Source organism: Engystomops pustulosus, chromosome 9, assembly GCF_040894005.1.
Source record: "Engystomops pustulosus chromosome 9, aEngPut4.maternal, whole genome shotgun sequence".
NCBI lineage: Eukaryota > Metazoa > Chordata > Amphibia > Anura > Leptodactylidae > Engystomops > Engystomops pustulosus.
In genome coordinates, this window is record NC_092419.1 from 78,317,579 (window position 1) to 78,332,712 (window position 15,134).

The 15,134-nt window shown below is 41.0% G+C and overlaps 1 protein-coding gene across 4 annotated transcripts in view; it reads right to left on the reverse strand.

Moving 5' to 3' along the window:
- GDPD2 (glycerophosphodiester phosphodiesterase domain containing 2) overlaps positions 1–15,134 on the reverse strand; it is a 75,540-nt gene that overhangs the window by 20,950 nt on the left and 39,456 nt on the right. For all 4 annotated transcript variants that reach the window (XM_072123307.1, XM_072123304.1, XM_072123305.1 and 1 more), the window contains 9 exons: positions 12,283–12,386; positions 12,093–12,186; positions 5,744–5,803; positions 5,564–5,662; positions 3,061–3,154; positions 2,058–2,203; positions 1,890–1,972; positions 1,661–1,811; positions 1,305–1,526 (listed from right to left, as the gene is read on the reverse strand). In XM_072123307.1, the coding sequence (XP_071979408.1) occupies positions 1,305–1,526; positions 1,661–1,811; positions 1,890–1,972; positions 2,058–2,203; positions 3,061–3,154; positions 5,564–5,662; positions 5,744–5,803; positions 12,093–12,186; positions 12,283–12,386 (1,053 nt within the window). The remainder of the gene's footprint in view (positions 1–1,304; positions 1,527–1,660; positions 1,812–1,889; positions 1,973–2,057; positions 2,204–3,060; positions 3,155–5,563; positions 5,663–5,743; positions 5,804–12,092; positions 12,187–12,282; positions 12,387–15,134) is intronic.

Sequence of the window (15,134 nt, forward strand, 5' to 3'; positions counted from 1 at the left end):
GATAAAATATACAGTTTCGACTTACATACAAATTCAACTTAAGAACAAACCTACAGTCCCTATCTTGTATGTAACCCGGGGACTGCCTGTAATTATTATTATTACTCCCACTGACTGTTATGGGTCTGACCATTATGGGTACCAAATCTTCCTCCCATTTTTGCTTAACCTGAAACAGATATTGCTTTAAGTAATAATTATGTAAATGGACTTATAGTAGCAAGATTAGCACTTGCATTTAGTAGGTTTCCCGCTGGGCTCCCATCATCCTCCTCTTCCCATCCTTTAAGATGCTGTAGCTGAGAGGCCAAGGAATACACAGACAGGTTGGGGGCAACCATTGCACCGGACTCCTTAGCTCTCTGGAGGGTCTCATATTTAACTGAAGCCACTCCCTTTTTTCAAATAAAATCCCTAAAAAGGGTTTGAAACTTATAAAAGTATCTAAGCAAGATCCAAAACGGGGTATTGTCGAAATGAGTTGTGGCATCAGGATCATTTTTGTTTAAATAGTCTACCAATAACAGACTAGTAATTTGTACTAAGTACCAATCACATTAGCAAAGTTAGATATAAGGGATACTACATTCAAAGAAATAAAATCTTTGACCCTAGCTGATACCTGTATCCCAAGATATTTAAAAGTTTGAACAACCTGCAAGGAGGTATATGATGCAGTATAGATTTCTGGAAGAGGATCAATTGTGAGCAGAACAGACTTAGTCCAGTTAATCCGGAGCCCTGAGAAGTCACCAAAACATACTTATAATTGATATGGCCTGCAGCAGAAAGTGACCCGAATCCCCTGAGAAAAGGAGAAGGGAGTCTGCATAAAGTGCTATTTTTTTCAATATGCTGACCATTTTGGTGACCTGTAATTGAGGAATCGCCGCTAACTATCTGGGCCTGTGGTTACACAGCGAACAGCAAGAGCGACAGCGAATTCCCCTGCGTAAATCAAAAGGCAAGAAGGGAATGGCATTAGATCAGATTCTGCCTTTCGGATTAGTATAAAGAAGCCTGTCCCATTTCCTAAAATTGGGATCCAGGTCAACTTTTTCAAGGACCGCCCATAGGTACTCCCGCTCCACACTATCGAAAGCTTTTGCCGCGTTGTGTGAGAGCACCAACCTCTTGCTCAGGATCTATATATAGATTTAAAACCATTCTGTGCAAGCTTTTTGCTATGGCCCTTGCCTGCATAAAGCCTGCCTGATGTACCGGCTGGGTAATAGCTTTTTTTAAATCTTTACACTTATTCATCCTTATCCCCAATACATGACATAAAATACAAAACAACTTACCAGATCCTGTGGTATAGAGGTGTTCAGAATTGTATTAACAGTAACATTCACAAAGCTCTCATTATATGGGTGCCCTGATTGTGGCTGGCGCAGATCAAATAATATAGAGATGTTGTTCTCCTTGCATGCCATCACAACTTCCTCTAGGGAAGGAATTCTCTGCTGCATAACTTCTCTGCGTTCAGCATCAGTCACTGAACCACCAGTTCCAAAAGGGTTCCTCTAAAAAGATGTAAGAAAAGTTAAATTTTTTTTTTAAAAAAAGCAAAAGTTACATCTACAAGATAAGAAAGCAGCACCCTGAAAATTACACTCCGAGTATACAAAAAAGAGAGTTATAAACATGATTTTATTACCTGAAGAAACCATTCACCAGCATTTAGCCTCTGGAGTTCAGACCAGGTGAAATCTGAGGAGTTGTGACGTGAACGGTATGGAAATACCTGTTTTACATTGGTTGTCCTTAGGAGAGTTTCATCATGCATTAGGAAGGGGATTCCATCCCAACTAAATCGGTGGAACAAGTAAAGACAATTAGTATCCACACCACTGGTGCCGTTAGGAAGGACCACTATGTTCTCCTACCTCACCATGACATCAGTCTCAAACACCTTCCCTCCAGATTTCACCATCTTCTCTAAGGACAACATTGTATTTTCTGGGGCAAACTGGAAAAGAAAACCCAGAGACTGAAATAGATACTATTATATCAAAAATAAAACTATTTTGTACTGAACTGCTCAAATAGTGTACCATTGGAGCGCCACGGTGACCGATGATTTGTGGTTTTGGAGGAAGTTTTGAAGCCTTCATGATACAGGGAGAGGAAATGAAGAGAGGACTCACAAACAGAGCACAAACAAGAATGATGTATGTGAATGGAAGCAGACATTTTAACGCTGCAAGGACAAAAAAAGATTATAAATTACATATTATATGTGTGCAAGTACAGTACAGTAAAAATATTCTCTATGCTTCCTTTCTGCCCCCAAATTTTAATGTACATAGATTGTAAGCTCTTGAGAGCAGGGCCCTCACTCCTATGCTTTATATTCATATGTTATTATTCTGTAATGTCGTATTATATTTGTACATGTTACCCAGAATCTGTAAAGCGCTACAGAATTTGATGGCGCTATATAAAGATAATTATTCGATTATTATTAAAGGGGTTTTCCCATTACAGCAAATTTATGTCATTCCTTTTATGATAAAAAGTTATACAATTTTCCAATATACTTTGTTTATTAATTCCTCACAGTTTTCTAGATCTCTTGCTGTCCTTCTATAGGAAGCTTCTATGTTTACTTCCAGTGGACAGAAATCTAACCATGGTCACACGTGCACGGCTCGTTATATCACACAGCTCTGATTATTGTCTGTAATATAACGAGCTGTGCACCTGTGTGACCATGGTCAGATTTCTGTCCGCTGGAAGTAAACATAGAAGCTTTCTTTAGGAAGACAGCAAGCAGAGATCTGGATATCGGTGAGGAATTGATAGAGGAAGTATATTGGAAAACTCAATAACTTTTCATCATAAAAACAATAACAATAATTTGCTGAAATGGGAACACCCCTTTAAATCCATCAAAAGGCAGCATTCATGTATCTGATCAGCAGTCATCCAAACACTCTTCTCTACTTGGGACTTTCATTCCAGTATACAATAATCTTGTAATATAGGATAGGTAACATTTATGGTTAGACAACCCCTTCAAATATGTAAATAATAAAGGAAAACCCAACTGATTACCTTTATTCTTTGTTTCCCAAAAATAAGCTGCTAATGGCCAGGCCAGTGCGGACACACCAATCACAGCACCAATGTGCAGAAAAGGACTAGTTGCCTAAGATAAAGTAAAATGGTAAACATCGAGAGCAGGAAACAAATAAGAGAAGCGTTATGCAGTTATAACTATGTTATAAGATGTAACCTGATTTCCTCAGGTTTACACTGTCCGTTATGAAGGAAAATTATTTCCTTTTTTCACACTATAAATAACGGATATGAAAGGGAAGGTATTGGAAGATACTTTAAAGTATGTGGGGAATAGAAGGTACACAGAGGTCTTCTATTCATCTACTGTTTTTTAAATGGAGAATGTTAGGGAAAACCCCAATGCAGGTGTGAAGTAGGCATAACTTATTACTCCCAGTTCTGTCACAGATTATAACGATATTGGCATCTGAACACACCAATACACTCCCAACAGCAAGAATTGTGGAGCTCCAATAATAATCGGACCCTCTCCGCACCTACTCATTTTGGGACTGCAACTGGATGCTTTAAGTTCTGTCTGGCAAATTCTGTGCTGGGCAACAGCTATAGGGAGGGCTCTGAGTGACACCTTTGGCACCACTGCCATAGGTTCCCCTCCACCTTCTAAGGGCCTGAAATGTATGCATGTAGATTGAGAGCAGGAACACATACCGTATATGAGGACTTCATGGATGAAGGTCCCTCTCTTTATTATATCTACAGGGCATTATCAAAATTGGTGGTTGGTTTAGGTGACCTAAGTGTTAGTTCCTGCTCATTTTTTTCTCTGCTACTCTTATTGTCTACTCTTTTACACCTCATGTTCTCTTTTAGCTTGCACTCTACATATATTGCTGCAACAACTCCCCACAAAAGTAATCTCAGACTATATATTGTCTATTATTTAATGTTTTCCAAACTGTTCTCCCTCTTGAATTGTAAATGTTTTAAAGGGAACCTTTCCCCAGGAGACCCATTTTTAGCAGTCCCCCAAAATAGGTTTTACAGAAAAAAAGATATGTTATATAGTACCTTTCATTAGCATCTGCTGTGTGACTATATATGAATAACTCCGCTCTCTCGGGATTGGCTGTAGAGAAGCAGGGGGCATCACTAAGCCAAATGATGGGTGTTTTCATATATTTGAAAAGGCACTCGTCCTCCTTCCCAGCCACTCCCAGCCACTCCCGAGTGCCTTTTCAAATATATGAAAACACCCATCATTTGGCTTAGTGATGCCCCCTGCTTCTCTACAGCCAATCCCGAGAGAGTGGAGTTATTCATATATTTGAAAAGGACACATGGAGGAGCTCTTTCCCTAGGGTGGGGGGGGGGGGCAACTGCTCCTTTCCAGCCACTCCCAGGTGACGAGTGCCTAGTCACACAGCAGATGCTAATGAAAGGTACAATATAACATATCTTTTTTTCTGTAAAACTTCGGCAGTGTATGTACTATGCTCTGTAGGGACTGGGGGAGTGCTAAAAATGAGTCTCCTGGTGACAGGTTCCCTTTACATTCAAACAAAGAGTTTCAAATGAAATCCTGTAAAAAAGCATTTGTGCAATAAAATGAGCCTTAAAGATTAAACTTTGGACTCCTTTGTTCTGCTTTTCATCTGTGCTTCTTTACTGTGACACAGTAGTATAGTTTGCCAAGCATGTGTGCCCAGGGGAGAAGAAATAAACACCGATAGAAAAAAATACTCTAATGGAGTCTAGAGTTTAATGAGGAAAACGGAGCCCAAAAGATCTGCTGGGGGATACATATGAACAACCTTTTGGGGCTCTGAGATATACGTCTCTTAAAAGAAAACTTGTTGGACGGCGAAAATGTGATGCCATGTGTGGTGCTCCAGAAAAAAATGGAATTTATACCCATATTACAGAGGACAGAAGGGTAACACAGAAGTCCAGAAAATGCAGACAATTATACATTCAGTTACAGAAAGACTTAAAGTGGAACTCTAAATAGCTGACATATAGTGAGTTTATTGGCACCAAATGCATTCCAGAGCTTGTGAAAATAACCTGGAGTGTGGCCAATAATGTTATTTGTAGCTTTTATGTATTCAACACTAGTGCAGTCATAAAGCTTCAGTAGACTGAACAGAGCTCCACTGTCTGGTAAGAAATTAACAGGTAAAGACCGAGGAGACCCTACAGACGTAAAGACGAGGCCGCGGAGAGCATGCTGTGTGTTTACACATATGGGAATAGAATGTTATAAAATAATGTCAGAAGTGCAATGCAAATATGATATCCACACACAAAAAATAATAGAAATAGATGGAAATAGTAGAAAATATACTCTGTTTTGTGTTGTGTCTGTTCTCCATAAGGGTTATTCACTGGACAGATGATCCTGCAGCACAAAACCTTTCTAATTTCACACATCCTGTCTGCTGTAACTTAGTACAGTAAATGTAAGCAAAAAACTGTACCAAGTCTCAGATGGAAGTCATTATAGTTTCATGGCCCCATGAACTGAAAAACTTACTTGCAAAGAGACGGCAACCGTTTTCCACTCTATTTTCCACTTCAAATCAAGGCCAATAATTCCAAGGGAAACCAAAATAATGCAGATACAGATGAGAACCTAATGTGTATAGAAGAATGTCCAGTTAGTGACAAGATGCGGAAGAATCCAGAATAACTCGGGCAGATAATGTGATCTCACCTTATGCAGCCAGTGAAGATTCAGAGGTTGAGAGCTCACTACCATACACATGGAGAAAAACTGTAGAATCAGAGAACATAATGACAATGTCAAAGAATCAGACAAAGTATTCCTTACAAAAGTACAGCTACTGTAAGACCAGCAGATGGCAGCAGCACAATGTAAAATGTCAGGGATGGAAGCAACACCAATAGATGCCAGGGATGGCAGCAGTGCAACATAAATGCCAGGTATAGCAGCAGCACAACATATATGCCAGGGATGGCAGTAGCAGCACAACATATATGCCAGGGATGGCAGTAGCAGCACAACATAGATGCCAGGGATGGCAGTATAAGCACAACATATATGCCAGGGATGGCAGCAACAAACATGGATGCTAGGTATAGCAGCAGCAGCACAACATATATGCCAGGGATGGCAGTAGCAGCACAACATAGATGCCAGGGATGGCAGTATAAGCACAACATATATGCCAGGGATGGCAGCAACAAACATGGATGCTAGGTATAGCAGCAGCAGCACAACATATATGCCAGGGATGGCAGTAGCAGCACAACATATATGCCAGGGATGGCAGTAGCAGCACAACATAGATGCCAGGGATGGCAGTAGCAGCACAACATATATGCCAGGGATGGCAGTAGCAGCACAACATAGATGCCAGGGATGGCAGTATAAGCACAACATATATGCCAGGGATGGCAGCAACAAACATGGATGCTAGGTATAGCAGTAGCAGCACAACATAGATGCCAGGGATGGCAGTAGCAGCACAACATAGATGCCAGGGATGGCAGTAGCAGCACAACATATATGCCAGGGATGGCAGTAGCAGCACAACATATATGCCAGGTATAGCAGCAGCACAACATATATGCCAGGGATGGCAGTAGCAGCACAACATAGATGCCAGGAATGGCAGTATAAGCACAACATATATGCCAGGGATGGCAGCAACAAACATGGATGCTAGGTATAGCAGCAGCAGCACAACATATATGCCAGGGATGGCAGTAGCAGCACAACATAGATGCCAGGGATGGCAGTAGCAGCACAACATAGATGCCAGGGATGGCAGCAGCAGCACAACATATATGCCAGGGATGTCAGTAGCAGCACAACATATATGCCAGGGATGTCAGTAGCAGCACAACATATATGCCAGGGATGGCAGCAGCGCAACATAGATGCCAGGGATGGCAGTAGCACAACATATATGCCAGGGATGGCAGCAGCAGCACAACATATATGCCAGGGATGGCAGCAGCAGCACAACATAGATGCCGCGGATGGCAGCAGCACAACATAGATGCCGCGGATGGCAGCAGCACAACATAGATGCCGCGGATGGCAGCAGCACAACATAGATGCCGGGGATGGCAGCAGCACAACATATATGCCAGGGATGGCAGTAGCACAACATATATGCCAGGGATGGCAGCAGCACAACATAGATGCCGCGGATGGCAGCAGCACAACATAGATGCCGGGGATGGCAGCAGCACAACATATATGCCAGGGATGGCAGTAGCACAACATATATGCCAGGGATGGCAGCAGCACAACATATATGCCAGGGATGGCAGCAGCGCAACATATATGCCAGGGATGGCAGCAGCGCAACATAGATGCCAGGGATGGCAGCAGCGCAACATAGATGCCAGGGATGGCAGCAGCGCAACATAGATGCCAGGGATGGCAGCAGCACAACATAGATGCCAGGGATGTCAGTAGCAGCACAACATATATGCCAGGGATGGCAGCAGCGCAACATATATGCCAGGGATGGCAGCAGCGCAACATAGATGCCAGGGATGGCAGTAGCACAACATATATGCCAGGGATGGCAGCAGCAGCACAACATATATGCCAGGGATGGCAGCAGCAGCACAACATAGATGCCGCGGATGGCAGCAGCACAACATAGATGCCGCGGATGGCAGCAGCACAACATAGATGCCGCGGATGGCAGCAGCACAACATAGATGCCGGGGATGGCAGCAGCACAACATATATGCCAGGGATGGCAGTAGCACAACATATATGCCAGGGATGGCAGCAGCACAACATAGATGCCGCGGATGGCAGCAGCACAACATAGATGCCGGGGATGGCAGCAGCACAACATATATGCCAGGGATGGCAGTAGCACAACATATATGCCAGGGATGGCAGCAGCACAACATATATGCCAGGGATGGCAGCAGCGCAACATATATGCCAGGGATGGCAGCAGCGCAACATAGATGCCAGGGATGGCAGCAGCGCAACATAGATGCCAGGGATGGCAGCAGCGCAACATAGATGCCAGGGATGGCAGCAGCACAACATAGATGCCAGGGATGGCAGCAGCACAACATAGATGCCAGGGATGGCAGCAGCACAACATAGATGCTAGGGATGGCAGCAGCACAACATAGATGCCAGGGATGGCAGCAGCACAACATAGATGCGAGGGAAGGCAGCAGCACAACATAGATGCCAGGGGTGGCAGCAGCGCAACATAGATGCCAGGGGTGGCAGCAGCGCAACATAGATGCCGGGGATAGCAGCAGCACAACATAGATGCCAGGGGTGGCAGCAGCGCAACATAGATGCCAGGGGTGGCAGCAGCGCAACATAGATGCCGGGGATAGCAGCAGCACAACATAGATGCCGGGGATGGCATTTTATTGCCATGGAGAGGAAATTATACATTATTGTTTAAATTAAAACATTACACAGAATGTTATCACATTTTATCTGTCAGAACGTCTTTTGTTACACGTAAAATAATGGACATGGAAACAATTATTGTAATAAATCTGAATAAGGTGCCCCTAGCACAGTGATGGCGAACCTTTTAGAGACCGAGTGCCCAAACTACCACCTAGATCGATTTATTTATTGCACCAATAATTTAGGACACCAATAAAGCAGTAAATAGAAGAAATTTGGATGATCATTGTAGCTTCCCTTAGGGTCCCGTAAACAGGAAGAATTGTCAGGGCCAGAGCAGGAGCTACAATGATGATCCAGATCTGTTCACACCTTCCCACTCTTCCAGTAGTCAATGTCACTTAGTAGTCAAGTAGTCAATGTCACTTTAAAATAGCTCTGTGCACAGCAAGTCCTGGGATGTCTGAGACTGCAGAAAGATACCTGGAGTCCTCTCTGGTGATGGCCTGAGTGCCCACAGAAAGGGCTCCAAGTGCCACCTCTGGCACCAGTGCCATAGGTTCGCCACCACTGCCCTAGCGGCTTATTTGTAGAATGGTCAAAGTAAGTAGATGGAGTGCACGTCCGGGAATGTGCGGTGCTCCGGGTGCGGACAAAGCCAAGTAAATGTAAATGAACAAATCCCGGCACTCGCAAGTTCTGATGCTCAAATTTTAATTATGAGGAAAACATACATCAATGCAGGCACAGCAGTGGCTGCATTGATGTATGTTTTCCTCATAATTAAAATTTGAGCATCAGAACTTGCGAGTGCCGGGATTTGTTCATTTATATTTGTAGAATGGATCTTGACCACAGGCGGTGGCTCATTTCCCCACCCAATGCACTTGTATTGTATTATTGTGGCAGATATATGCAATGCTAATTGTAATTGTTACATGTAACACAAATGCTAAAATCGGCATTCATGTATTTTCTGTTATGTTTTATTTTGGAAAATTCTATTAAAGAAAAAAAAAAGGAAAGAAACCGGAATATGGACATAACATCTTATACCCTTAGTCATTCGTAAGATATTACAGCAAATTACCAGTTCAAAAATGCATCACTGTTGGATCAAATTGATTTTCTTTGAAAACAGTGGGCATGTTTCAAATGTTTGGCTTGGCTTTTTCTTTCTTTATTGTGACTTTCTCTGGAGAATGTGCACTTTTGCAACTTTTTTTTGTAATTCAAAGTTTGGGAACGCTGCAAATACACTAGACAGTGGCAGAGTTGTCACCTGAATTCAGATGTGCAGGTGAGCAAATCCAAAGCTGCCTCCTACCAGACCTAGAAATTAGCTTAGAGCTTTTTTCGACTAGTTGCAAATTCACTAAAGACCAAAACTCCTTAAACATGCATGTGGATGCATCAATTTAAAAAAACATTAAGATAGATCTGACCAGCAGAAAATCCCCCAAAAGAAAGCGGGCGCACAAAGCCAGATTTATGATGTGTGCCTCAATGAAATCTGAAATTACTTTTGTGCCAACGTAAAACATTTGGCATCATGTTTCATGAATAAAACTAGTGATAAAATTGCCCACCAGAGAACCAGAGGCTCTTCCAGTAGGCCCAGGCTAACTACTACTGGACCTCATAGGTACAGTTTGGAGGATACTAGGTTCTATTAACTAAGGGTCCAAGGTTTATGGGACCAAGGCACCCCAGTCTAGTGTATAATATAAGATGAAATTTTACCTCAACAAAAACTTTCAACCTGAATGATGTAGATGACTGCACAGATGACTGCACAGAAGTATACAGTGGTGTGATTACACTAGTCGGTATAAGATCATCTCAGATTTTGTGAGTTTATGAATATAGGATTATGAATATATATAAATTCTTAAAAGGGTTTTCCCATGAACACTTATTCTCTATTCACAGAATAGTGGAAAAGGGTGATCCTCAATCTTCTGTGTTGAAGGAGAGATACTACACATGTGTGACCACTCCATTTACTTCTATGGGAATGATAGCTGTGGCAGACATTAGCATTTCATCGGTTCCTAAGAAGAAAATGTACTGTATTCACATTACTTCTTCATCTACACTGGGTACTTAGGGACAGAGATATCTGCTGTTTGAGCAACAAAACCTAAATAACTTGTATTGTATAACTTTAATTCACCTAAACTTGACAAGAGGGAACATTTATACTTATACTAGACTTATAGCCTAGTAAAAGCAGAAACCAAAACAGGTAAGATTACCTTAACTGCCTTCAGGCAACATAAAAAATGTTTGCTTTTTTTTCTCAGGAAGTAATTTACTCACTTGCAACATATTTAGAATGGAGCGAGGCAATAAAAAATAACAATAACTGACAGAGTATGAAGCTTAGTCACTACAAAACTTGTTTGAGCATTAGAAGTGCTAAAATTTCTCCAAAGGAAGCCTAAGGGCCTCACTGTATGGAGGTGGACGTGTTTGTTTAGGCTTGTATGCAATGTATGCTGCAGGCTAGTGGACTTTCTATATGAAAAAAGTGTGTAAAGAAAAGAAACTTTCTGTTTAAATGAATAAATTGTGTATTTGAAAATAGAAAATTTTCATTGATCTGATTCCAGTAAGAATTCACTTTTTTATGGTATACTTGTTTTCATACATTATATAGAAAATAGGCTTTTGGACTTTTTTAAAGCTGTGTATGACCATGGGTCCTCTACTATTAGCACACTTTAGCCATTTAGGGGTAGGTGTATATGATTTTTATTCCACATTTTCCATATGATCTTACAAGTTTTAGTACATGCTTGATGGGCAGCACTGGTTTATATCTGTGCATACTATTAACATGCGGCTTTTCTGGTTATACTTTGTATTTGTATATAGGTATATTGGTTTGATATGGTTAGCAAACTGCTTTGCCTTTTATTTTTTTTTTTTTGTAACAGTACTAGATTTTCTGTATGACAATGCATGTACAGGCAGTCCCCGGGTTACATACAAGATAGGGTCTGGAGGTTTGTTCTTAAGTTGAATTTGTATGTAAGTCGAAACTGTATATTTTATAATGGAAGTTCTAGACAATTTTTTTCTTTTGCCCCAGTGACATTTGGAGTTTCAAAATTTTTGGTGTAATTGGACCAAGAATTATCAATAAAGCTTCATTACAGACATCTTACAGCTGATCATTGCAGTCTGGGACTATAGTAAAGCATCCAGAGAGATTCACCAGAGGTCACATGGGGCAGAGGGGTCCGTCTGTAACTATGGGTTGTCTGTAAGTCGGGTGTCCTTAAGTAGGGGACCGCCTGTACATGATCTGATGCCTCATTACTGCTGAGCGGAGCTTCAGCAACCAAGCCCAAGCAGTACACAGTGTACACGGCTGTATGCATTTTGTTTTTAAAATAAGCAAATCCCAACCCCTAAATACAATAAAATACAAAATTAAGACATTTCCAAGTACCGTACTCTGTTGCTGGTGATTTATCAAATCAATATCAGCCATCTTGACAGAGAGAACAGGTGATGCATGTGTATCCTTTCCCCATTGAAAAGAATGCAATTTACAGAAGCCAACTTATTGCTTCTACTGTCAGTTACTATTACTCCAGTGAATAAACATTGTCATGGGACAAGATGTAACATACAACTTGTCTACATTCTAAGGTCAGAAATAACAAAACACACGTACCAGCAGGATGAGACAGTAAGAGGTCAGAACCGCAGCCACTGTAATCAGGACAACAGACCAATCTTGCCATATACCTATGATCCGGAAGATCTCCCTATATAGGAAAATAATCATTAGAAATATCTGATACATCAGAAAGAACTACCACTGAGGCAAGTCTATGAAATGAAGAAAACAGCATGCTACTTACTCATTGAAATTGTGTATGTCATTTTTCAGGATGAAGGTGACATACAACCATATCAAGGTAAAGAGAAACACTATGAGAATCAGGATGATCCAGACACATCCGCACTACAACACAAGACCATAATAATAGTCAGCATTTTTTACAAATTATTAGTGGCAGCGCAATGAGATAACTGTGAACTATGAGTCCAGGTATTCACGGTGCAGCTGATTAACAGCTTTCTTCCCATTACTGTTAATAACCATGCTCCCTTCAAACCCATAAACATGTGCACTGTAATAATAGTCCTGAAGGAAAAAAAGGTTGTACATTTTGAAATGTGAAGCTGAAATATACTTTAAACACATTTAAATTCTTTCTGTTATTCCTGAAGTTATGATAGATACAACACTTAGTGATATTATGATTATAATTATGATAACTTTTTGTTTCACTGTCAGGAGATCTCTAGCTTTGGAGTATGTATTTTGTAAGTGTTACATTTTACCTGTTTAGGTAAAAATTCATACTAAAAAAAAACATCTCCGTGAATTTCAAATAAGCACCATTATAAAGTATTAGCAAAAAGAAAAATCTAAGAATAATATGGATCTGAATTATAGAGCTTTCCTCACATAACGAGGAAATATACCTAATTTGAAAAATGAAGACCTAAATTAGACTGCATCCTTATGGGGTTATAACCTAAACGCAGCAAAACTAATTTTGACCTTTAATTTTAAGAGTCAGCTTTTTATTGGGAACAGCAGTGCAGGTCAACAACCCATATTTTACATGTTAGAAAGTGGAATGTGCTGGACTTCTCCTTTAATAACAGTTTAACAACCTACATTTATCCCTGTCATTGCATTTCTACTTGTAGGTACTTCTGAACAGTTTATAGATGCATGTGGTGTGATTACTATGGACTGCACACATCTAATAAAAACTGAAATGTATTGGATTTCCAATCAATAAAACTATTTTGTATAGGGCAGTGATGGCAAACCTTTTAGACATCAAGTGCCAAAACTACAACCAAAACCCATGTATTTTTTGCAAAGTGGCGATGCGTCAATGTAAACAGTAACTTATTGCTCCCTGCTCATTCACAGGATTAAATTGTATAGGCCCCTGAGGACACCAATAGAGTAGAGTATCATTGTAGCTTCCTTCTAGGGTCCTGGGCTGCCTGGGAATGCAAGAGGCCTTGAGTCCTGTCTGGCGAACCCTGCCCTGGGGTGATGGCAAGGGTGCCCATATAGAGGCCTCCGAGTGCCACCTCTGGCACCCGTGCCATAGGTTCGCCACCACTGGTATAGGGGATCACAAGAAGGCGTATCTAGTATCTCCATTGTATGTGCTGGCGTGGTAATGCTCTAGTTAGTTCCATGGGACTGACAAACATGGCCAAGCAATTGCAGGTCTCACCTTGGAAGTCATGTCTTAGGACCCACAGGGCTTGGATGCCACGGGGCTGCCAGAAGGCTATGTAGCAGAGCCCAGCAGAAGAGAATGGCATGCCGATTGAGCATGCATGTTGGTGCTTTATTCACAGAGAGGACTTAGAGGGACATGTCCTGTGCACAAGGAAAAATGGTTTTTGGTGGAAAAACAACCTTAATGTGTGCTCCCTTGGTGGTAAATGGGTAAATACCAGTTCCCCTGATGGTTTAAGTTACTTTTAATTACACCATTTGGTACACATGACTTTGGAGTAATATTCCAGAATGGGGGGGAATATATTTATTTTGAGAGGAGGAAAAAGAGGGTGATCTGAAATTTTATAGCTTTTTGGGTATCTGTCCAGCAAATTCAATGAAATTGATGACAATCCCTTACACACAATGCAGAAAAATATCTGCAGCATAAAAGCCATTCAACTGCAGATATTTCGTCAGCATAATAAAAGTGACCTCTCACTTATTGCCCTGGATCATGGCAATGCAAAGGCTGAGCTCTGCCCACTTGTCGCTGTAGAAAGATACATATACATATGGCAGTATACGCATCAGAAACAAAGCTATTTTGGTTTGTATCTGATTAACAACTAGGCCCTTTTTTTGTTTTTGCATTTCCATTTTTCACTCCCCACCCTCCTATTTAATATTCCATGCCGTGTACTGGGAAGCGGGGAAAAAAATTCCAAATGCAGTAAAATTGGTGAAAAAATGTATTTCCAACGTTTTTCTTGTGGGCTTGGATTTTACGGCTTTCACTGTGTGTCACAAATGACAGGTCTACTTTATTCTTTGGATTGGTACGAGCACGGGTATACCAAATGTATATAGGTTGTATAATGTTTTCATACATTTACAAAAATGAAAACAAAAAAAAAACTTCTTCATTTTGCCATCTACTGGTGCTAATTATTACTTTTGATGACTTTTTTAAGGCTACGATTTTTAGCACTGTACGGCCTTTTGATCACTTGTTATTGAATTGTTTTTATTTTTCAAAATGGCAAAATGTGGCATTTTCGACTTTGGGCACTATTTTTGTTACGGGGTTAAATGCGCCATTATATTTTGATAGATCGGACATTTTGGGACATGGCGATACCTAACATGTTTATGATATATTTATGTCAGTTCTGGGGAAAGGGGAATAATAATTAGAATTTTTCGTTTAATTTAATTTTTGTAACTTTTTAAAATTTATTTATTTTACTATTTTTCAGACCCCCTAGGGTACTCTAGGGTAGATTGACCCTAACACATACTGGCATACTACAGTATGGCAGTATATAGGGATTTTACACATCATCTATTACAATGTGCAAATCGCCTAAAACAAGACAACCTCAGGTCTTTGTGTGACCAGAGGCTGTCATTGTAACCAATTGCTACCCCCCGGTGATTTGACCGCCAGGA